The sequence below is a fragment of the Neolamprologus multifasciatus genome, chromosome 3, assembly GCF_963576455.1.
Source record: "Neolamprologus multifasciatus chromosome 3, fNeoMul1.2, whole genome shotgun sequence".
NCBI lineage: Eukaryota > Metazoa > Chordata > Actinopteri > Cichliformes > Cichlidae > Neolamprologus > Neolamprologus multifasciatus.
Genome location: NC_140441.1, coordinates 44,301,198 through 44,325,785, shown reverse-complemented (window position 1 = coordinate 44,325,785; position 24,588 = coordinate 44,301,198). Strand labels below are relative to the sequence as shown.

The window sequence follows — 24,588 nt, the reverse complement described above, 5'->3', positions numbered from 1 at the left end:
AAATGCACCGGCAAGGCTACTAACATGTTCTAGCAATCAGAGATGTATCAGAGATGCTTTTTTCATTCATATAGCACTATTGTAATGATACTGACCACTATAAACTTCAAGCACTTTATCTACCTCTAATTCATAGTAGATTTAAAATCAGAAGTTAACCCAACCCATATGGAAAAGATGTATATAAATCTTATAAAGTTTGTATCTGTCTTGTATGAAACTTGTATGAAAAGCATACAAGAGTGAAAATACATATAAGATCCCTTGAAAAATTATATAATGAAACTTGTATGTTTTGGATACTTACTAAAACAATATATGAAAGTAATGAGAAAGTGGCCACTTTCATGAGTAAATCATGTAAGCCTTATATGATTTATATATGATTTACTCATGAAAGTGGCCACTTTCATGAGTAAATCATATATGTTTTTATTATTTCTTTTCCATATGGGAATAGGCATGGCTTTGAATAGTGAAAAAAAGCCAAAGCACCTGGAGCTAACCCAGTTTTCATCATGACCTTACAGGAGGAATATCCAGTCAGAGGAAAGATCTTGCTCTCGTCCAGTGACCTCCAGCTGGTGCTACAAGTGGAACATAATCAGTAAGTTCTCATGTCAGCCTAATCTCTCATATACCCTCCTCTGCCTCTGATGTTATTGGTACACAGTGCTATCTGGTTGACTGCTGTCCATTTGTTGTCTAGCTGTTTCATTTTATATTTTTTTGCTTGCCTTTGTTTTATTATCTGAATAATTAGACAACTAAGATTTAATGGGCCTGTTAGTGGTCTTTTGCTCTGATGACTCTAGCTGTTGGTAAACACAAATGAATTCTACTCCAGAGGTCCAGCAATATCAGCTGTCACCAGTGCCTCTAGTTACCTTTACTTCTGGTTGCTCAGGTGTCTTTGACTTAGCCAGAAAGAAGTCTGCCTGGAGCCAGCTACGGTTACCTTTTCTGTGCTCAACACACACTGCCTCACCAGCACTCATTTTTCCTTGTGACTTGCCATCACACCCTCTGTCGGTCTGGTGCTGATGCACACTAGTCTTAATACCAAATAATAAGTAGAAAAGGTTGCATTTCCTGCGAAAATGCACTGTGAATGCCGTGTAGAAATATTTTTATTTATCAAAAGTACTACAAAATAGCAGAAATACTATTATTTAGCAGAAATACTATAACATAGCAGAAGTACTATGATTTGTCACAAATACTACCATTTAGCACAAATACTATAATTTAACACAAATACAGTGGAACCCCGACTTACAAAAATTTTGACTTACGAAAGACCCTCTGGAACAAATTAATTTTGTAAGTCGAAGCACCTTTTTCCATCGCCTTTTGAGTGAGGCGATGCTGGCTGAAGATGAGGTTCTTGGTGGAGGAGTGGCAGTTTTCTATTTTATCTATTTCTTGACGTGGGCATTTCCACGGGCAGAAATTTCCTACCCTCGAACAAATGTAATTCATGGCCAAACGGTAATAGGTAAGAAAAAAATTCTTGAATCATGAGCGTCAGGAGTGTCTGAAGATATATTTACACAAGCCTCATGTCTTAACTTTGCTTCGTTAAGGAGACATGACAATTAGAAAATGTGTCTCATTGGAGAATTCCAGCGCTGATTTTGAACAAAGTGTCCATTGAGCTTCTATGGAGAGTTTTCAGACTTTGTGTTGCTCTGAGGAGATTTTCCAAAAATCTCTAACTCCCACAACAATGATAGTGACATTTTCTGAAAGCCATAGAAAATACCTATGTTTTGATGTGAAATTGGTGAGGGTACAGAGAAAAAACATGGCTCAGCCCAGCAAGCAAAGCTGGTGATCACACTGGGCTAAAATGGGCCAAAAAAAAGGCATAAAAAGCTTAATATCTGGAAAAAGTATAAAAGTTATGAGCACCAAAAGATATAGCACGCTTCACCTCTTTTCAGCACAATTTTTTAACTTTTTCACCTCTTTTCAGCACAATTTTCAGGTTCTGTCTGCCTATTCTGTCTTTGCTGCACAGCTGCCTCTTCTCTTATTCTCTCCCCCTCTCTCGCCTGTTGCTACTAAAATCATGAAACTGATCAATGATCAGCTGATCGGCTTTTCTCTCTTGTTTGTTTATCTTCCACTTTGCGCCAGAACAAGGAAACCAGCGGATGTCGCGCTAAACAACAGCAGCACGTTTAAGCTTGATCAGCTGTTGTTAGAATTTATTTGATATTAATTTCTAGTATCAGCTGATGTTTTCTGGAGCCACAGCTGTAAAAGCTGCTGGACATTATGTCGGTTTGGATATCCTAGTGAGAGTTGTCAACACTGCGGCACTGTCTGCCGACTTGCAGTTTTAAGGCTGAAACGAGCCCGCCAGCACTCTGTAGCGGCCGCGACCACTGGCAATAAGGAAAGGCTGCTTTTCATAGAGGACTTGCTTGGGGAGATGTCTTCTGGTTGACTCCAGCTCCCAGAAGAGCCTCGGGAACTCTCCTGTGATCTTTGCATACCTCCAGAATGGATTATTATTTAATCTGAAAAATTTGGTTAGATTTCCCACTTACCACTACAGGGAGCCCAAATACCACCAGTAATATGTGTATCACAGTTTGAGAACCACTGATCTAGACATAAAATTAAAGCCTTGATAACTCTAAAATCTGAACACAGAAAATAATTGGCTAGGACCTTTAGATCTGCCTTAGCAGTGATTGAATGTAATGGATAAGTGGCTGGATATCTGGCTGCTTTACACATTACAATCAATAAATACAGAGAACCAGATTTTAAAGGGGGAAGAGGACCCATACAGTCTATTCTAGATGAGAGTACTCTTAAAAAAGGTGTTTGACTTCACTGAAAATGCTTGTCTAGCACAGCACAGAAAGTCTAAGATCAGGCAACAAAGGAGGTTTGAATTACAGGGTGGGCCATTTATATGGATACATCGTAATAACATGGGAATGGTTGGTGATATTAAAGTCCTGTTTGTGGCACATTATATGTGAGGGGGCAAACTCCTCAAGATGGGTGGTGACCATGGTGGCCATTTAGAAGTCGGCCATCTTGGTTACAACTTTTGTTTTTTAAATAGGAAGAGGGCTATGTGACACATCAAACTTATTGGTAATGTCACAAGAAAAACAATGGTTTGCTTGGTTTCAACGTAACTTTATTCTTATGCACCCTTACGAACTCCAGCTACTGCAGCATCTCAACGAGGAGCACAGAATTTGCAGAATGGGCAAAACAAAAATTGGAGCAGGACCCTCAGTTCATGCAGAAGATTTTGTTTAATGATGAGGCAAACTTTTATGTGAATGGTGAAGTTAACAAACAAAACCACCGCTATTGGTCTGACACTAACCCACATTGGATGGATCCCTCCAAGACTGTTGGAACAACAAAAGTGATGGTTTGGTGTGGTATATGGGGTACAACGATAGTGGGTCCATTCTTCATCAATGGAAACCTCAAGGCCACTGGATATTTGAAATTGCTACATGATGATGTGTTTCCCTCTTTATGCACTGAAGCTGGCACATTCCCTGAGTTTTTCCAGCAAGATGGTGCACCACCACATTATGGGTGCCAGGTCCGAGCATTCCTAGATGAACAGTTTCCTGGAAAGTGGATTGCTCGTCGTGGACCAGTTGAATGGCCCCCAAGGTCTCCAGATCTGACCCCCTTAGACTTTTATCTTTGGGGTCATCTGAAGGCAATTGTCTATGGTGTGAAGATACGAGATGTGTAGCACCTGAAACTATGGATACTGGATGCCTGTGCTGGCATTTCTCCTGCGGTGTTGCTATCAGTGTGTGAAGAGTGGGAGAAGAGGGTTGTATTGACAATCCAACACAATGGGCAGCACATTGAACACATTTTATAAGTGGTGAGAAACTCACCACCCATCTTGAGGGATTTGCCCCCTCACATATACTAATGTGCCACAAACAGGACTTTAATATCACCAACCATTCCCATTTTATTATGGTGTTTCCATATAAATGGCCCACCCTGTACTATGTCTTCTAATGATACTGCCTAGGGGAAGTATGTATAATGTAAAATGAATTGGTCCTAGCACTGAACCCTGTGGAACGCCATAATTGACCTTAGTGTGTGAAGAGGACTCTCCATTTACATGTACAAATTGGAGTCTATTAGATAGATATGATACAAACCACTGCAGCACAGTACCTGTAATACCTACAACATGTTCTAATTGCTCTAATAGGATATTATGGTCGACAGTATTGAACGCTGCACTAAGGTCTAACAGGACAAGCACAGAGATGAGTCCACTGTCAGAGGCCATAAGAAGATCATTTGTAACCTTCACTAAAGCTGTTTCTGTGCTGTGATGAGCTCTGAAACCTGACTGAAACTCTTCAAATAAGCCATTCCTCTGCAGATGATGTGTTAGCTGTTTGACAACTACTCTTTCAATGATTTTTGATATGAAAGGAAGGTTGGAGATTGGCCTATAATTAGCTAAGACTGCTGGGTCTAGAGATGCTTTTTGAGTAAAGGTTTAACTACGGCCAGCTTGAAGGCCTGTGGTACATAGCCGATTATTAGAGATAGGTTGATCATTTTTAAGATCGAAGAATTAATTAATGGCAGGACTTCTTTGAGCCGTTTTGTAGGAATGTGTTCTAAAAGACACGTTGATGGTTTGGAGGAAGTAATTATTGAAGTTAACTCAGAAAGATCAATTGGAGAAAAAGAGTCTAACTGAATATCAATGGTACTAAAAGTAGCTGTAGATAATATTACATCTGTAGGATGATTATTGGTAATTTTTTCTCTAATAATAAAAATGTTATTTGTGAAGAAGTTCATAAAGTCATTACTAGTTAACGTTAAAGGGATGGTTGGCTCAACAGAGCTCTGACTTTTTGTCAGCCTGGCTACAGTGCTGAAGAGAAACCTGGGGTTATTCTTATTTTCGTGGGAAATTTGTTTTGTCACAGCAGGAAGTGGACAGTGCAAAAGTTATGAAGCAAAAATTTGAATATAATAAGAATAAATACAGTACACAACTGTACAGAATAGAATAAAATAAAATACTATATACAGTAGAATAAAATAGAATAAAATATACAATAGGATAAAAATAGAATACAAATGCTGTATACAACTGAGTAAAAATACAACGATGCCAGAAAAGAGTATTGCACTTAGTGTTATTGCACATGTGTGGATGTGTGTGTTTGAAGTCTTGAAGTTGGAGTCTGACAGCAGTATGGAGGAAAGACCTGCGAAATCTCTCTGTCCCACACCGTGGGTGCCGCAGCCCCTGAAGGAGCTGCTCATTGCTGTCACAGTCTCCTGCATGGGGTGGGAGATGTTGTCCAACAGGGATGACAGCTTAGCCACCATTCTCCTGTCACTTACAACCTCCACAGGGTCCAGAGGGCATCCTAGAACAGAGCTGGCCCTTCTGATCAGCCTGTTCAGTCTCTTTCTGTCCCCGGCAGAGATGCTGCCACCCCAGCAGACCACACCGTAAAAGATGGCTGAGGCCACCACAGAGTCATAGAAGGTCTTCAGAATAGTAAGATGTTCTGGCTTTGCGGAGGGCTTTCTTATAAAGCAACAAACAATTTCTCCAGGCTAAATGATGATCCTCTAAATTTGTGACACGCCATTTCCTCTCCAGCTTACGAGTTATCTGCTTTAGGCTATGCGTTTGAGAATTATACCACAGAGTCAGGTACATCTGTTTTGAGGCCTTAGTTTTCACAGGAGCTACAGTATCCAGAGTCGTACGTAGTGAGGAGATAAAATTATTAACAAGATAATCGACCTCTGTTGGAGTAGCGTTCAGGTAGCTGCTCTGCTCTATGTTTGTACAGGGCATTGAAGATGATAACAGTGAGTGGATTATATTCTTAAACTTATGTCTGTGAAGGTTCTCAGTCATCCAGGTCATCGTAGTCAAAGGAGCTTGCAAGGGCGTAGATTTGGCATGGACGGAAGGGACGTGTCCCCACCAATAATTTGATCTCTTCGAGTAAAGAAAAAAAACCCAGATCTGTTAGCGTCTCATTCACCCAGCGGAGCAGAAAGAGTTAAACTACGTTCTCTACTGGAGTCCTACGTCATGTGACAAATCTGGCCAATGTGATTGGCTGTGCCTTTCAGGGAGCTCTGTTTAGTTTTAGCAGCGGCAAGCCTGCGCTGCGAGGAGGAGAGGAGGACGGCAGCAAAGAGGAAGAACCTGGATGTAAGAAAGTATTTTTCAAAGAAACCTGTAAGTCACTTAAACTCAAGTTCACTCATAAAATGTGTCACAATAACGTTACAGGCTATGTAGACTTTGGCTCACATCAGTCTAAAATTGTATGTAACCATGAATAACGTGTTTTGGAAACTAACTGCACAACATGCAGTTCGTTTATTATGTTTTAAACCTTGTGATCCACAAAAAGTAAGAGTAAAACAAGAACTGACTGCATTGCAGTCAGGGCAGGAGCAGGAGCTTCGCTCATGCGCGATTTATTTGCAGTTTGGACCTATAGGTGTGACCATCTCCTGCTCTGACAGCAGCTCGGGTGGACTTCTGCGTGAGGACTATCTGCCGCCTGTGAGCCCCACTGACAGTGTTGCCAACTTAGCGACTTTGTCGCTATATTTAGCGAGTTTTCAGACCCCCTAAAAAAAAGACGTGAAAGCGCATATCGCTTTTACTCTCAACAAGCAGCGGGTGCTGTAACGCAGTCAGTTCTTCTTTTACTCTTTTACTCTTATGCTGTTTTGTGGATCACAAGGTTTAAAACTACTTATAAACACACACACACAAAGTAACTCCACCAGAGTGCCTTTTTCAGGTCACTTTTGCCGGTCCAAGCCCGGGTAAAGGAGCAGGGTTGGAATTGTGACATTAAAAAAAACAATAATTGCTAAAATAAATTTAATTTGTAGTTCTAAATAAACTCTAAATGCATTTAGGACGTTTTTTACTCACTTTATGTCTCTTCCACGATGTTATTTCTCTGTCCAACAACATAGGTTACAATTACATTAGCATGACCAATTATGCAAATTAGGTGATGACGTCATTTAGCGACTTCTAGCGACTTTTAGGACAGCCAATAGCGATTTTCCTTACTGAGGAGTTGGCAACACTACCCACTGAGAGTAAGAGCAATACTTGTTTCCACGTCAAAAAGTCGTCATAAGTTTCCCGATAACACCAGAAAAAGTCGCCAGATTTGTCGCTAGTCGCTTTTTAGAAAAAAGTTACTAAGGGGGTTTGAAAACTCGCTAAATATAGCGACAAAGTCGCTAAGTTGTCAACACTGCGGCACTGTCTGCCAACTTGCAGTTTTAAGGCTGAGACGAGCCCGCCAGCACTCTGTAGCGGCCGCGACCACTGGCGATAAGGAAAGGCTGCTTTTCAGCAGCACTATTAGTTATCTCAGTCTCAGAGCAGCATTTCTAATTTTGATTGAAGCTGTCGGAGAAAACGGCAGCCTCGAGCGAGCCAGGATATTAGTTTACAGAGGCTGTTAAAATTATATGTCTAACGTTAAAATGTTGGTGACACAATAATTTCATCCTAATGGCACTGACAGATTCATAGGGTTAATTTTTGAGACAAAATATCATGAGGTAGTCACGATTTTGCAAATATTCCACCTTGTAGTGCAGTTTGCACAGTAAAAATGCACTCACCCTACAAACATTACTGACGAGTCAAGATCTGCACAAATTGACAGACACACTGAAGCAGCTACACATTTTATTCTTATTGTCATGTATGTCCTATTTGTCAGCTGACAGAAGAACCAACACAAAGCTCAGAGAGCAATGGTGACACAAGATCACAGGTGAAATTGGATGATAACTTGTTGGTTCATGACTGTATTTGAAGCACATGTGTGACTGCATGTATTTGGAATGTCTCACTGTTATTTATCAGGTGACAGAGGCAGCTCTGCCATGTTGTAGCTCGGGCTGATGATTTGGTGCTACAGATTAACTAGTATTTATTATCATGACAATTGTCAGGCTGCTTTTAGTCATCCCAGTATCCTCAGTTGAGGCTGAAAGAAGCTTCAGTGCTCTCAGAAGATTAAAAACATGGCTAAAGTCAACAATGACTCAAATGAGATTAAACAATGCTGCTGTATGTCCACCAGGAGAAACTGGACAGTATAGATGTAAAACCAATATGCCAGCAGTTTATCTCAGTTAACGAGAGGAGCAGGCATGTGTTTGGCTGCTTCACATAGTGGACATTGAGTTGTTGTGTGGGGACACCAGTAGCATTAATGTCTGTTGCTGTAACAGTAGCTCATGCTTAGAATAAAAAATCCCAACTCATTGATTTGATCGGGGCAATAGTGTGGCTAAAATGTTGCATTATTTTGCTGAGAGATCTTTTACTTTGTGGTAATCTTGGATGGACATAAACCACCAGGTCATTCAGTGTTCCCTTAGTGCTAATGTATCAGAGATGTTGGTGTAATGCAGACGTTCCCAAAGTGTGGGGCCCGCCCCCTAGGGGGGGCGCAGAGCCATTGCAGGGGGGGGCGCGGCATGAAAAGGGAAAAAAAACAACAACAACGCTTGGACACTGCTAGCACGGGCGCCCACACAAACGCAAAGCAGGAGATGAAGCATAGCTGAATATGTTTCCAAACAAACTTCATTCTAAGCCAAAGACTAGAAAATATGGTGAAGCAAATCTTCCCTTTGGTTTCACCTGCACAAGTGCCAAGGTAGGTCTCCCTGCAGGATTGGTTTTCCCTTTGTTGGGAGCAGCGCTGGGCTGTTTAAATCACGGACAAACAGTATCCCACATTCTTGATTTGTAGTTCACAAACACTTGTTGTAATGACTAACTTCTCCTGACATTTTGGAGATGTTAGCTCTTTATACAGTAAAGTTACAGCGGGATACAAATAACATCAGGCTGATCCTGCCACGATTTGTTCCCCCGGTTCAAATCACGGACAAACAGCATCCTACAGTTATTTATGTTTTTGAACCCATTTTGCAGAGTGATTCGAAACGCCGTTTACGTGTGGATGAAACAGCTGCGTTTTCAAAAATACCCGTGTAGGTGTGGACGTAGCGTAAAAGACTTAGTAGTTTATTTTTTTTTACTACCTGTAATTTATTGCAGATTACTTGTATTTGCTTAATTGTTTACTAAATGTTTGAGGTGTGAAATAAACCGCAATGGAGCAAAATATGGGTGTGTGTGGTTGGAGGATGTGTTTGTGCGCGCGCGAGGGGGGGCGCGAACATTTTCTTGTAAAACAAGGGGGGCCCAGCAAAAAAGGTTTGGGAACCACTGGTGTAATGTAACTGAAGTAATGTTGTTAAGTCCTTGAACTCATATTTGTTTATTGTCATGACTGTATTTCAGGGCTGGACTGGCCATCGGGCATACCGGGCATTTGCCCAGTGGGCCGCTCGTGATTTTTCGTTTTTATGGGCCAATGGGGTTTTCTTCCTTTTCTTTTTTTAATGATATAAATGAATGGTGGTGGATTGGCCAGTTGGTCATGATCGACTCTGGGCTGGACCAATTACAGCCGAGGAGTTGGCAACCCTTTTAGTTTTAGGTATATGTAATTATAAATTAGGTGTTACTATTTAGAATACCAGAATAGGGAAGGTGGTGTAGGTTTAAGTTTATTATAAAGGCTTTAAAGGATTTATGACTTTTCCTATAATACCATGGTGGGCCGGTCACTAGTCAAAATGCCGATATTTTGTCCCAGTCCAGCCCTGCTGAATTTGAAGTTATTTTTATTTTTGTATGATACCTGATTTATATTGAATATGGCTGAAGTAAACTAAAGTCTAAAATACTTAGTCATTTGTTTAATTGTAATTTAGCATTATATAACTCACATATAAAACTATCAATTATAATTTTAAATGGTTTAAAAGCATGTAGAATAGCATATGTAGGCAAGTACATTTCTCCTTTTGTTATCAAGAAGCAAAGACAAAAAGGAAAAAAAAAAAACCTGAATCATTCGTCCCCACCAATGCCAAAACAAAATCTACGCCCTTGGGAGCTTGCAAAGAAAAGCGTCTGGACTTCTTTAAGTTACTTGAAGACGTTTCACGTCTCATCCGAGAAGCTTCTTCAGTTCTAAGGTCAAATGGTGGAGAGTCCCAGATATAAACCTGGTGGGAGTGTCCCCCCACAGAGGGACAAAAGGAACCCCTGATGATCCTCTAATCGTCTGAGCCAAGGTGTGAAACTTGGTGTGGGTCGCAATCAGCCAGGGTTTCGGGTGAGTTCATTGTGAAACCTGGCCCCATCTTATTATGCGAATTCCTGAGGTCAGATGGCCCAGGATGTGAGTGGGCGTTAAGGCATCTGGGAAGGGATCTCAAAACTGGATTATAGATGGCAGAGAGTTGGTGTCGTAAACCACCGCCTCTGTTCAAAGATGGTCGCTCACAGTGGACATAGATGGCTTCTTTCACTCCTCTTTCAAACCATCTGTCCTCTATGTCCAAAATGTGAACATTGGCATCCTTGAAAGAGTGACCTTTGACCTTTAGATGCAGATCGACAGCTGAGTCTTGTCCTGTGGAGGTGGCTCTTCTGTGTTGTGCCATGCGCTTGTGAAGTGGCTTTTTGGTCTCTCCAATGTAGAGGTCTGGGCATTCCTCGCTGCACTGTACAGCATACACCACATTGTTAAGTCTGTGTTTTGGAGTTTTGTCTTTCGGGTGAACCAGTTTTTGTCTGAGCGTGTTGCTGGGTCTGAAATGCTCCGGGATGTCATGCTTGGAGAAAACCCTCCTGAGTTTTTCTGATACACCGGCTACATAGGGGATGACAATGTTGTTGCGTCTGTCCTTCTTATCCTCCCTTGAGGGAGTCTAAAGTCTACTCTCCACTGCTGTGTAATCAATTATTGTAAATGTAAATGTTATCAGGAAATGATCAGACAGGAGAGGGCTTTCAGGAAACACTGGTAAATGTTCAGTTTCTATTTCATATGTTAACACAGTGGTTCCCAAACCTTTTTTCTAGGCCCCCCTTTGTTTTACAAGACAAATGTCTCCCCCACCCCCCATGCGCGCGCACACACACACACACACACACACACACACACACACACACACACACACACACACACACACACACACACACACATCCTCCAACCACACACACCCATATTTTTCTCCATTGCGGTTTATTTCACACCTCAAACATTTAGTAAACAATTAAGTAAATACAAGTAAAAAGCAATAAATTACAGGTAGTAAGAAAATAAACTACTAACTCTTTTATGCTACATTCACACCTACACGGGTATTTTTGAAAACGCAGCTGTTTCGTCCACACGTAAACGGCGTTTCGAATCACCAAAAACTGAGATTTTTTAAAACTCCTTTTTTGTGTTTACGTGTGGACGAGGAATACAGAGTTCGTCACTCAATGTCAAAGGTATGTGCCTTTTTTCTCATCGCGCTATGCGCCACATTTTTGTTTACATGAGATGAATTGCAAAATGGCAGATAGTCAGATTAACAGTATTTTGTCTCTATCTTCAGGTTTTACACGCTTACATACACACACCCAGTTACTGTCCCTCTATTTAGAAAGGCAGAGGCGTCATGGTGTAATTGTTTTATGTGTAGTTGTTTTTTTCCTGTGTAATAATATTCAACATTGCTATCAATACATTTTTCAAAAAATGCCTTTCTGTGGAAATTGGTTTAAAAACATAAAAAACTGTGGGATACTGTTTGTCCGTGATTTGAACCGAGGGAACAAATCGTGGCAGGATCAGCCTGATATTATTTGTATCCCACAGTAACTTTACTGTATAAAGAGCTAACATCTCCAAAATGTCAGGATTAGTTAGTCATTACAACAACTGTTTGTGAACTAAAAATCAAGAATGTGGGATACTGTTTGTCCGTGATTTGAAGAGCCCAGCGTGTGCTCCCGACGAAGGGAAAATCAATTCTGCAGGGGAGACCTACCTTGGCACTTGTGCAGGTGAAACCAAAGGGAAGATATGCTTCACCATATTTTCTAGTCTTGGGCTTAGAATGAAGTTGGTTTGGAAACATATTCAGTGAAGCTTCATCTCATGCTTTGCGTTTGTGTGGGAGCCCCGTCAAAAACCTGTCAATTATGCTATTATTTACTTGTATGTTATTTTATTTTTTCCCCTTTTCATACTGCGCCTCCCCTGCAATGGCTCTGTGCCCCCCCCCCCCCCCCCCAGGGGGCGGGCCCCACACTTTGGGAAGGTCAGAGTTAACACAAGATCTAGAGTGTGATTAAAGTGGTGGGTGGGTTCTTTTACAGTTTGAGAGAAGCCAATTGAGTCTAATAACAAATTAAATGCCATGTTGAGGCTGTCATTTTTAGCATCTACATGGATTAAAATCACCCATAATAATTATTTTATCTGAGCTTAGCACTACATCAGATAAAAAGTCTGAGAAATCAGACAGAAACTCTGTGTAAAGCCCAGGTGGACGATAGATGGCATTGGTGGGGACGGATAATTCAACCACCAAACCCTGCCCTGTTTCTTTTTTTTCTTCCCTTTTTGTCTTTTCTTCTTGATTAAAAAAAAAAAGAGAAATATACTTGCCTACATATGCTATTCTACATGCTTTTAAACCATTAAAAATTACAATTCATAGTTTTATATGGGAATTATATAATGTTAAATTACTATTAAACAAATGACTAAGTATTTTAGGCTTTAGTTTACTTCAGCCATATTCCATATAAATCAGATATTATACAAAAATAAAAATAGCTTCAAATACAGTCATAACAATAAAATAATATGACTTTAAGGACTTAACAACATTAGTTCAGTTATAGTACACCAACATCTCTTATACATTAGCACTAAGGGAACACTGAATGACCCGGTGGTTTTTGCCCATGAAACTACTCATCTAAGATTACCACAAAGTAAAAGATCTCTCAGCAACATTATGCAACATTTTAGGCACTATTGCCCCGATCAAATCAATGAGTTGGGATTTTTTATTCTAAACATGAACTACTGTTACAGCAACAGACATTAATGCTACTGGTGTCCCCACACAACAACTCAATGTCCACTATGTGAAGCAGCCAAACACATGCCTGCTCCTCTCGTTAACTGAGATACACTGCTGGCATATTGGTTTTACATCTATACTGTCCAGTTTCTCCTGGTGGACATACAGCAGCATTGTTTAATCTCATTTGAGTCATTGTTGACTTTAGCCATGTTTTTAATCTTCTGAGAGCACTGAAGCTTCTTTCAGCCTCAACTGAGGATACTGGGATGACTAATGCCCCACACAACAACTCAATGTCCACTATGTGAAGGGGCCAAACACATGCCTTCTCCTCTCGTTAATCTATAGCACCAAAACATCAGTCAGGTACCAGTTACCTTGCCTCTTCACCTCTGTCCGAGCTACAACATGGCAGAGCTGCCTCTGTCACCTGATAAATAACAGTGAGACATTCCAAATACATGCAGTCACACGTGTACTTCAAATACAGTAATGAACCAATAGGTCATCATCCAATTTCACCTGTGATCTTGTGTCACCATTACTCTCTGAGCTTTGTGTTGGTTCTTCTGTCATCTGACAAATAGGACATACATGACAATAAGAATAAAATGTGCAGCTGCTTCAGTGTGTCTGTCAATTTGTGCAGATCTTGACTCGTCAGTAATGTTTGTAGGGTGAGTGCATTTTTAAAACAAGTTGTGCAAACTGCACTACAAGGTGGAATATTTGCAAAATCGTGACTACCTCATGATATTTTGTCTCAAAAATTAACCCTATGAATCTGTCAGTGCCATTAGGATGAAATTATTGTGTCACCAACATTTTAACGTTAGACATATAATTTTAACAGCCTCTGTAAACTAATATCCTGGCTCGCTCGAGGCTGCCGTTTTCTCCGACAGCTTCAATCAAAATTAGAAATGCTGCTCTGAGACTGAGATAACTAATAGTGCTGCCTGTGGTGCAGTTAGTTTCCAAAACACGTTATTCACTGTTACAATTTTAGACTGTGGGCCAAAGCCTAGCATAGTCTGTAACGTTATTATGACGGACACATTTTATGAGTGAACTTGAGTTTAAATGACTGACATGTTTCTTTGAAAAGTACTTTCTTATATCCAGGTTCTTCCTTTTTGTGGCATCCTCCTCTCCTCCTTGCAGGGCCTTGCAGTGCAGGCTTGCAGCTGCTAAAACTAAACAGAGCTCCCTGAGAGGCACAGCCAATCACATTGGCCATATTTGTCACATGAGGTAGGACTCCAGTAGCGAACGTAATTTAACTCTTTCTGCACCGCTATGTGAATGAGATGTTGATAGATCTTTTTTTTTTCTTTCTATCGGGTTTGTTTTTCTTTACTCAAAGAGATCAAATTATTGGTGGGGACAATTCAATAATCGTTGGATATTGCTAGGGACATGTCCCTTCCATCCATGCCAAATCTATGCCCTTGGATGATAACAAAGAAGACTGGTTTCTGAGTTTTACAGCTGGGGTGGACAAGGTTAAGCATCAGGCTTTCAAATGAATTAAAAGTCTGTCTTGGTCTTTCATTAATTAATAGGCTGGTGTGAAAAATTGCTGCCACACCGCCCCTTCGACCTGTGCTTCGAGATTTCTGGTAGTTAGAATGACTCGGGGTTGTTGATTCATTTAAACTGACATACTCATCCTGCTGCAACCAGGTTTCTGTAAGGCAGAGTAAATCGATTTGTTGATCAATTATTAAGTCATGTACTAACAGAGACTTGGAGGAGAGAGACCTAATATTTAATAATACACATTTCACTGTTTTACTCTTTGGTTCAGATGTGGATACTGTATTGTTCTTTCTTTGTGATTTTTTTTTATGTTTAAATTGTTTATTGCTGGTTTTTAGTTTGTTTTTTGTCTTTTTGGGAGCTGACACAGTCTCAATGGAGATGGGTTTTTTTTTTTTTTTTTTTTTGGGGGGGGGGGGGGGTAGCAGGAGGAGAGAAGCTGCAGAAAGGCGTGTAAGACTGCAACTCTGCTTCCTGGTCCCAACTCTGGATAGTCATATTTTGGGGGTTTTAATAAATTTGTCCATATTTCTAGAAATGAGAGCAGCTCCATCCAAAGTGGGATGGATGCCATCTCTCCTAACAAGACCAGGTTTCCTCCAGACGGTTTGCCAATTATCTATGAAGCCCACATCGTTTTTTGGACACCACTCAGATAGCCAGCAATTTAAGGAGAACATGCGGCTAAACATGTCACTCCTGGTCTGATTGGGGAGGGGACCAGAGAAAACTACAGAGTCCGACATTGTTTTGACAAAGTTACACACCGATTTAATATTGATTTTAGTGACCTCCGATTGGCGTAACCGGGTGCATTACTGCCGACGTGAATTATGAGTTTACTGAATTTACGTTTACCCTTAGCCAGCAGTTTTAAATTTCCCTCAATCTCGCCTGCTCTGGCCCCTGGAAGACAATTGACTATGGTTGCCGGTGTCTCTAGCTTCACATGTCTGAGAACGGAATCACCAATTACCAGAGTTTGACCCCCGGCGGGTGTGTCGCCGAGTGGGGAAAAACTGTTAGACACATGAACAGGTTGGTGGTGTACCTGGGGCTTCTGTTTAGGACTATGCTTCCTCCTCACCTTTACCCAGCAGCCCTCTTTCCCCAGCTGCTTGGGGTCTGCCGGGGAACAGCGGGGCCTACGCTATCTTCGGCTGCACCAGCTACAGGGGCCTGGCTAGCTACAGGTGAATGAAGGGTCCGAAGCCGAGTCTCCAATTCAGTAATCCTGGCCTCCAGAGCTGCAAATATGCCACATTTGTTACAAGTCTCATTACTGCTAAAGGAAGACGAGGAGTAACTAAACATCTGACACAATGAGCAGGAAAGTGCAGAAGGGACAGGTGAAGTAGCCATGGTGCTAGCAGTCGGCTACAAGCTAAGCTAAGCTAGCGAAACAGTACAGACACAGTGAGTGAATATGTTGGCTATAAATTAGGTAGTGAGTACAGGGAAACTGTGCTTCGGATGAAACGTGAAAATTATACTATGAAAAATGAATGTATATAAAAGTTTTTAATTATATTGCTAAGCAGATAAGCTACTCAAAAACACCACTGTGTTTGAGCAGGAACAGGAAGTGATACTCTACCACAGAGAGAGCGAACACCAAGTGACAGTGCTACCAAGAGTTAGGAGAGATCATTTTCAGTTTTTTCTTTCATCATCTCCAACTCTCTTTGGTGTTTAAATCTCTCATGGTTCAGCTGTAATGAAAATTGTTTCTGCTATTCAAATGTTGTTTGTGATTGCTGATATAAGTATGTTTGGTAAAACCTTACCTTTAGTTCAAACCAAAATTCTTGCAGTGTTTTAATAGTTAAAACATTGAAATCCTGCCTCCAAGTATGGTTCCTGCAGGAAGACTGTGTGGATAGGGTCAATTCAGTAAAAATCTGTCACCAACCTTGACTTATCAAAGGATTATTAGCGAGTTCATTTAACTACATGTGTCTCAGATTTTGTGTGTCACTGTCATTTTCTGTAGCACAATTATGTGCTTTGGTCTCCTAAAAACCCCTGCTATATTCCAGTGTCTCATTCATATTCTTTTTGTACACATTGCTTTGTTGGTATAAACAATTATCAATTTTCACACATAAAGAGTGAAAAAAAGTTTATAACAAGAAAGTATTCTGTGTGATCTTGGCCTCAGGTTGTGTGTTTGATTCGCTGTCTACCACTGATGCTGACACTTACATTCAAAAGGGATTTTAAAAAATTATGTATTTTATAATTACTTACACTTTCTTCTGTTTCTCTCTCTCTCTCTCTCTCTCTCTCTCTCTCTCTCTCTCTCTCTCTCTCTCTCTCAGTGAGCTTTTGGGTCAAGACTTTGCAGAGACATACTACACAGAGGATGGGAAACCTGTTACTCTTGCTAATCACAATTACACTGTAAGTATAAAGAAACAAGAAGAGGTAGATGCCTAAGAAAATTTCATTTATATTATCAATCTATTCAGGCTAACTCATCTTAAAGAATCTCCTGATTCTAACATTAACTCAATCTCTGTGCTCTAAACTTGGGTCTTTGTTTGTGAAGTTCATTGTTCCAAAAAGCAGGCAGATCAGTTCCTTCTCTTCATAGAATGATTCTTTTAATCCAGATTTTTGAGATAAAACTATATAAACAAACAGACTCTGGTAATGGTGCTAAAGTACTGAAACTTGTTTACTTCCTAATGCTAGCTGTTTCTATTTGAAGGGCAGTTTGAGATTATAGGAGAGAGAGAGGGTGAGATCACTTTACTTTGGTATGTTTGAATTTGTGTACTTTTAGATTTGACAATGCACGCACTGCTTCCCTTGGACCAGCTGGCGAGCACTGTGAGGGTCATGTTCTTTACTTTTCCAGCGCGTTCAGTACCACCAGGCTGACCCTCCTGGGTGATAAGCTGAGAGTGATGTAGGTGGATGCCTTTCTTGTTTCCTGGATTGTTGATTGTCTGTGATGACACAGTGTACCGGGCTGTGGTTGACTTCTTTGTCACGTGGTGCAAGCAGAATCATCTGCAGGTCAGCGTGACAAAGACCAAAAAATTGATTGTGGACTGTAACCTCTGGTACAATCCAGGGGGTCATTGTGGAGGACTATAAATAGCTCGGAGTACACATAGATAATAAACTGGAGTGGGTTAAAAATACCACTGCATTCTCAAGGAAGGGCCAGAGTCAACTCTATTTTCTGAGGTGGCTGAGAGGGCTGGACTAGGACAAAAAATTGGCCTGGGCATTTTGACTAGAGACTAGCTCACCAGGTATTATAGGAAAAGCCATGAAGCCTAATAAACTTAGACCTTCACCATCCTCCCTATTCTGGTATTCTAACCCGTACTTAGCGGAAACCAAAAGACTGCTTCGTTGAGTTAACCTCCTGAACTATCTACAGGGTGGGCCATTTATATGGATACACCATAATAAAATGGGAATGGTTGGTGATATCAAAGTCCTGTTTGTGGCACATTAGTATATGTGAGGGGGCAAAACCCTCAAGATGGGTGGAGACCATGGTGGCCATTTAGAAGTCGACCATCTTGGATACAACTTTTGTTTTTTCAATAGGAAGAGGGCCATGTGACACATCAAACTTATTGGTAATGTCACAAGAAAAACAATGGTGTGCTTTGCTTCCATGTGTGTGTTGTCCTCCCTCTGAGTTGTCTGTTTCACAAATGTGTCTGCAGCTGCCTTCACAGTTGCGAAGTACCTGGCGATACTTTTGAGGCTATCTTGTGTGGCTGTCATCATATGATGGGCAGAGAAAGGTACTTCAACAGAAGAGTTGTGTGCTCAAACACTCTAAGAAATATCTGTGCTGTTAACAGTTCATGCTTCAAGAGACACTCTTTAAAGCCTTGTGCTTTGGCATGAACAGCTGCCTTTTCTTTTTCCCTCTTTTTAATCTTCCAGCGTGAGCACTGCATCAACAAAGAGGGCATCATCATCTGGTTTTCCAAAATGTCCACAAAGGTTTTTTGGAGGGCATCATGCTTGGCGCACCACCATGTCTCACCTATTGGACTGAAGCATCTGTGTCTTGTCTCTTCTTGGGTTTGTTTCTCCCACAGATTAACCCTGTGATAGGACTCCTTGAACACTGTACTGCTCCGTTAGAGCTGGGCGATAGAACGATAACGATATGTATTGCGAAATAACTTTTTCTCGATAGAAAAGTTAAACTATTGCGATAAGCCTCATCTCTCTTGTCCTCTTAAAAAAAAAAAAAAAAAAAGAACAGCCAATCCAAATTAAGTAGTGCAGAGCCGAACCAATCACAGCCGCAGCGTCACGTCACGTGACTTGTTACGTACAGCACAAGTGCCAAGCCGCACATGTGTATTTGTTTGGGAAGCAGCCAGCCACCGTGCCGCCCGGGTAATGGAGGAAATGAGTGTGCTGACTAAAGAAAAATCAACCGAGCGCGTGACCGAAGGTTACCGAAGAGAAAACCGATGATGGTTCCAATGCCGGAGAGATTGTTGAACAGAAGAGCCAAAGAAGTTGTGTAGTGTGAAGGTATTTCGGCTATTTCAAGTCTGACAAAAACAGAGTAGCGCGCACTGTAAATTGTGCCGAAAGCAAGTCTGGAAATACAATAAACCGGTGCATGCTCAATCTCTGACTGGAAGCGCTAAGTCGTCATTCGGCTTTTGTCAGACTAAAGTAACTGTTAAAACTGTTTGAAAAGCTAAGCTATACAACAAGGAGAGATTGAGAATTTCTCAGTTTATTTGATATTGTCAAAAGTTAGTCAATTTTGTCTGTTCTTCTGTAAAACAAACTAAGATTTATTTTTAGAATTAATATTTTGTTTCTAAGTGGAATTTACAATTTAGTCTGTTTTGTTTGCTCTATTTTGAAACTTAAACGCTTTAGCGGCTGCCTTTTGTGTAGTTTGCAATATTTGCCTTTATTTGTCTGAAAAATTCTTTAAGTACATCTACCCTGTTGAACTTATTATGGGAAATGAATATTTAAATCAAAACAAGCTGCTGATTATTTCACATTTTACTTGTGAGCAACGGCACATTTAAATCTTACAAATATAGTTATTTGGCTTATATCGTGATATATATCGTTATCGCCTGAAATGAAAAAACATATCGTGATATGAAAAAATCTTATATCGCCCAGCTCTATGCTCCGTGTATGCTTCGCACCTCACGATGGAGACGAGCCTCTCCTGCACAGTGTCAGTAACATACCTGATGATTACTGAACACTGATCAGAACCTGTGATGTCTTGGGTTGTGTCTAACGGAACACAAAACATACCAGCTTTCTGGACATCACTGGCGATGCTCTCTTGAATGAGATGGCCAAGTGCATCAATCACTGAGTTGACAGTTGTTTTGGAGAGTAGGGCGGTGAGAGACCCTCTACCCTCTCTCTTGATCCACTGAACTGATGCAACTTGTTGCTTTTCTCAATGCAGTCATTCAAATGTTCTCCAAGGCACATATCACACTTGCCTAATAACACAGTCAGTTCCTGAAAGTTATCATGATTGATAGTGTTATCACCAAAAGTGTATGCAGCCTCATTCTCCACATGCTCATAGCTGAGTCGCCTCTACCCAAGTACTTTGACCACATTCACTATACGCTTGCCATCTCTTTTTCACTTGTGCTCTGTGAGCTAACAACTGACATTGTTGCCTTTTGAGCACCTCAAGAAAAAAGTGTAATGCTCTTTTCATGCTCCTCTGTGCGCAGATGTACATGTCGCCAGTCACCCATGCCTGTTATAAATGCGCTGATGTCAGTCCACCTTGCAAATGCCAGACACAGAAAGCAGAACAATAAATGGCGTTCTTTGCAATAAGTAAGCCACTTCCTGTAGGTGCCATCTTTACAGCTGAACACCCTCATCACAACTGTACTGCTGGTGTTCAGCTGTGGGTAGTAATCTAAGAATGCCTGTAATATGGCAGGTTCAGGGAGAGAAAAATAATCTATGCCCTGGCTCTCACTCTCCTTCAATTCTCTCTCCTGCTCTTCTGTCTCCTCTGTTACAGACTTTTCCACTTGTGATGATGGATCAATCTGATGTAACATGCAAGGATTGGCACAATTTGTTGAGATTTTGAGGAGTTCCTCAACAATAAGGTTATTCCTTTTTTTACGGGACAGTTGGCAACTCTACTAACTAACCCTATGAATAAAGTAAACGTTCACCATCAGTAACAACATAGCACCTGCCCAGCAGTATATATATATTAGGGTTGCAATGATACTCGTATCGATATTGAACCGTTCGATACAGTGCTTTCGGTTCAGAATGCATATGTATCGAACAATACAAAATTTTTAATTTATTTGATCAACTTTTCTTCTGACGATGCTATCTGTGTTGAGAGCTCAGTGGATCTGCGCTTGACAGTGCAGCCTAGGCGGAGTAGTGGAACGCAGATTCACTGAGCGCAGGACAAGCTAGCAAGACAGAAGCTAAGCTCTCGTTGCAACATGGCAAATTGAACCTCCCCCACCCTAATTCAGATCTGGCATTTGGAACTATCTTGGTTTTCATGTGAAGTATGACCCTGAAGGTAAGCGTGTCATGGACAAAAGTAAAACAGTATGTCGGATGTGCCACGCAATGCTCAATTACATTGGTGGGAACTAGTGCGTTAGCGCAGTTAGCTCGTTAACGTGTTGACGCCGTCCAGGCCCACGCAGGGGGCGATCCGCGGTAGCTCGTTAACGGAGATTTGCCGTGTTGTGGCGTTAACGTCATTTCAACGAGATTAACGCTGACAGCACTAGTGGGAACACAACGAATATGACTGCACATTTACGCCGACATCATCCTAGTGCAAAGACCAGTGGAAGCAGACAAAAACAACAAGCACGCATGCTACAAACTTTACCCAAGTCATTTAGACAGCCGTTAGCACATGATTCTCCTTATGGGGACCTGATATATTTAATATGCTGCTGAGAATATAGCCCAGAAGAAGCGTATAGTATAGCTTTTATTTTGGAAAGAGCCATTTTTCTGTAATAAACTCTCTTTTTCAAAGATGAGTGATTTCTCGATCAGATAGATTTATTATTTTATTACTTTGTTGTTTCAGCAACATGAAATTTAAAAACTGTACTTTTGAGTTAAAATATATATTTATAATTTTAATAAATTACAAATTAATAATTAAAAATCGGCCCACCAGGAAAATGCCCGATGGCCAGTCCAGCTGTGCTGGGGTCCATTAATATCTATCAGACAATGCTCAGGATTTTTTTATGAGTCTGTTGTGGCCAGTGCCATCCTCTATGCTGTTGCATGCTGGGGCGGCAGGTTGAGGGTCTCAGATGCCAATAGACTCAGTAAACTAATTCACAAGGCCAAGAATGTTGTGGGGACAGAGCTGGACTCCCTTAAGTTGATGTTGAAGAGGTGGATGTTGTCTAAGACAGCGGTCCCCAACCCCCGGGCCTCGGACCGGTACCGGTCCTTGAGTCGTTTGGTACCGGACTGCGAGAGTTGAGGCTCAGGTGTGAAATGTATGGTTTTCAGGGTTTTATCGGTTTTCAGCGTTATTTTGTTATCGTTTTTATCGTTAACTCTGTTTTCCTGGGTCTTTCCACGTGTGTTATGAATAAATCTTCTTTTTTTCGGTACCGGTACTAGTTTTATTTTGTTGTATTTATCCGCGACACCTTAAAGGCCGGTCTGCGAAAATATTGTCGGGCATAAACCGGTCCGTGGCGCTAAAAAGGTTGGGGACCGCTGGTCTAAGACAAGGACAATGCTGGACAAAACCTCCCACCCACTTCATGATATGCAGGACAGTCGTAGGAGAACGTTCAGTGAGAGACAAAGGCTACGTTCACACTGCAGGTCTTAATGCTCAATTCAGATTTTTTTGATCAAATCGGATTGTTTTTGTCTGCTTGTTCACACTACAAATAAAATGTGACAGCAAACGCGTGTGAATCCTCAAAGCGGCCCACATGCCCAAAAGAAGACATCACACACAACACGCTCTGTTTAGACCCAGACCAAACAGTATTGTTTGACTGATGGCCCTTAATATAAAGACTTGTTGCAGACTTTACGTTTCCCAATTTTGCTTTTAGTTATAAAGTTATTTTGTTATTTACATATGGCCTAATAACTACTATACCACTACTACTACTATCCTTATTGCTGTTTTAGAGAGAAGCGGTGCTTCAAAGGACAGTTGCAGATTTCTGTCAGAATCTGCAGATTATACAGTACAAATGAAATGTTCACGTTTCTCCAGCGTTGTCTTCCAAGCAGTTTCACTAACATCTACATGGGATGGCCAGGAAGCATTCACAATGTCTTCTCAGGCGCTTCTCCGGCACTGATAATTGCCGTCTGTCAGTTGTGACATGGCCATTCAAACAGCAGTCGCTTTCTAAAACATCAGATGTGTATCGGATTCAGTACCACATACGAAAGTGACCCAGGTCGGATTTGAAAATATCGGATTTGTGCTGTTCACACTGTCATACCATGATCACTGTCATACCATGGGTCACATAGGGTCAAAAAAGTCGGATTTGATGCGCTTTCGCCTGCAGTGTGAACGTAGACTAAGATCACCCAAATGCACCACTGAATGACACATGAAATCATTCCTGCCTGTGGCTATCAATGCTAACTCTAACCCTGTACAACTCCTCCACCTAATGCACAGTGCAGTAGTTACACCCTATTGCATATGCTCTACAGGGAAAATAACAAATAACAAGCTTATAGTTTAGAGTAAAATGTCAATCATATATTCACCTCTGTAATATTCTTGATATTAATAATTTAGCTATTTGTATATATTTGAGCTATTTGTTATATTTTGTAAACTTTGTAATATATTGGTATCATTTATTTTAGTTCAGTCTTTTCCTGATATTGTCTTGGAGCAACTGTAACCACATAATTTCCTTGGTGATTAATAAAATATTCCGCTTCTGATTACTTGTCCTGATGGAAAATCACTGCCATGTCCTCAAACCAGAGATGCCAATGTGAAACTAGTCAAGGTTAGGATTGTGAGTACAAAGCCAAGGGTCCCCGAGAATTAGAGGTGTGAGCAGGGCTTAGTTTTTAACACTTCTTGGCCCACCCTAAAGCTCTTCTTTGTAGTAATTCCACCAGGTAGGCCATTCTTATGCTGTCAGAAATACAACTGTGCCGTTGAAACACAGGGAAACACTGGATTAGAAATCCACTACTATTCTCTATTAAGACTGGGCGATATGACCCAACATTCATATCTTGCTATTCTTTAACTGGATGGCGATATACGATATATATCTTGATATTTTTTTAAAGCCATAAAGTAAGAATAAAAAGAGGGTTCTTAGTCAAAGCTGTGTCTATAAGATGTTAAACTGTGTGTCTTTTTCATAACAGTGACATGGTTGTATTTACCTTAATTGAACGAGTCGTCAGTCGCGGTTATACCCATCAGCATATACTGGAGCAACAGGGCTATGTAAAAAGTGTAGGGGGGCGTGTTTGCGGTCACATCAAGCGGGTGTGTGGGCGGGAGCATGATACAGTCGCTCCAACTCAAGTCACTGCTGCACAGACTCTGGCTCCAAAAATCCACCATGCGGGATATTTTGGCTTCATTTTTGCACAATGGGAGGAGGTGCTGTCGCGTCATCCATGTTTTCTACAGTCATTGGTAAAGACAAACGAGGCCCTGGTTGATGTGACTTCCTTGTTACGTGATTTGAATTGTTGAAAAGATGCAGCGAATACAGAAAATGTTTCGCATGATCTGGATCCGAGTTTAATGTAAATTAATAAAACACACCCTTCCAACTTGCCAAATGTCAATTATGTCCAAGTCAGACAAGGACTTCCTGTAATTTTTGTGGACATATATAAATCAATATGTATTTATTTAAGTGTGTGTGTGTGTGTGTGTGTGTGTGTGTGTGTGTGTGTATTTCAATTGTCTAAATATATATCTTTCCAAATGTGCTATTGGTATTAAATTCTCACCAGATGTAAGTAAAAAACCCATACATCCACACA

The 24,588-nt window shown here is 40.9% G+C and overlaps 1 protein-coding gene across 8 annotated transcripts in view; it reads left to right on the top strand.

Moving 5' to 3' along the window:
• The window catches only part of LOC146523342 (disintegrin and metalloproteinase domain-containing protein 19-like), a 74,722-nt gene that overhangs the window by 9,090 nt on the left and 41,044 nt on the right, over positions 1-24,588 (top strand). For 4 of the 8 annotated variants that reach the window (XM_085139781.1, XM_085139813.1, XM_085139789.1 and 1 more), the window contains exons 2-3: positions 531-607; positions 16,887-16,968. In XM_085139781.1, the coding sequence (XP_084995907.1) occupies positions 531-607; positions 16,887-16,968 (159 nt within the window). Of the gene's footprint in view, positions 1-530; positions 608-14,187; positions 14,278-16,886; positions 16,969-24,588 lie in introns of those variants that run through there. The other 4 variants (XM_085139832.1, XM_085139798.1, XM_085139771.1 and 1 more) reach the window with 3 other exon arrangements.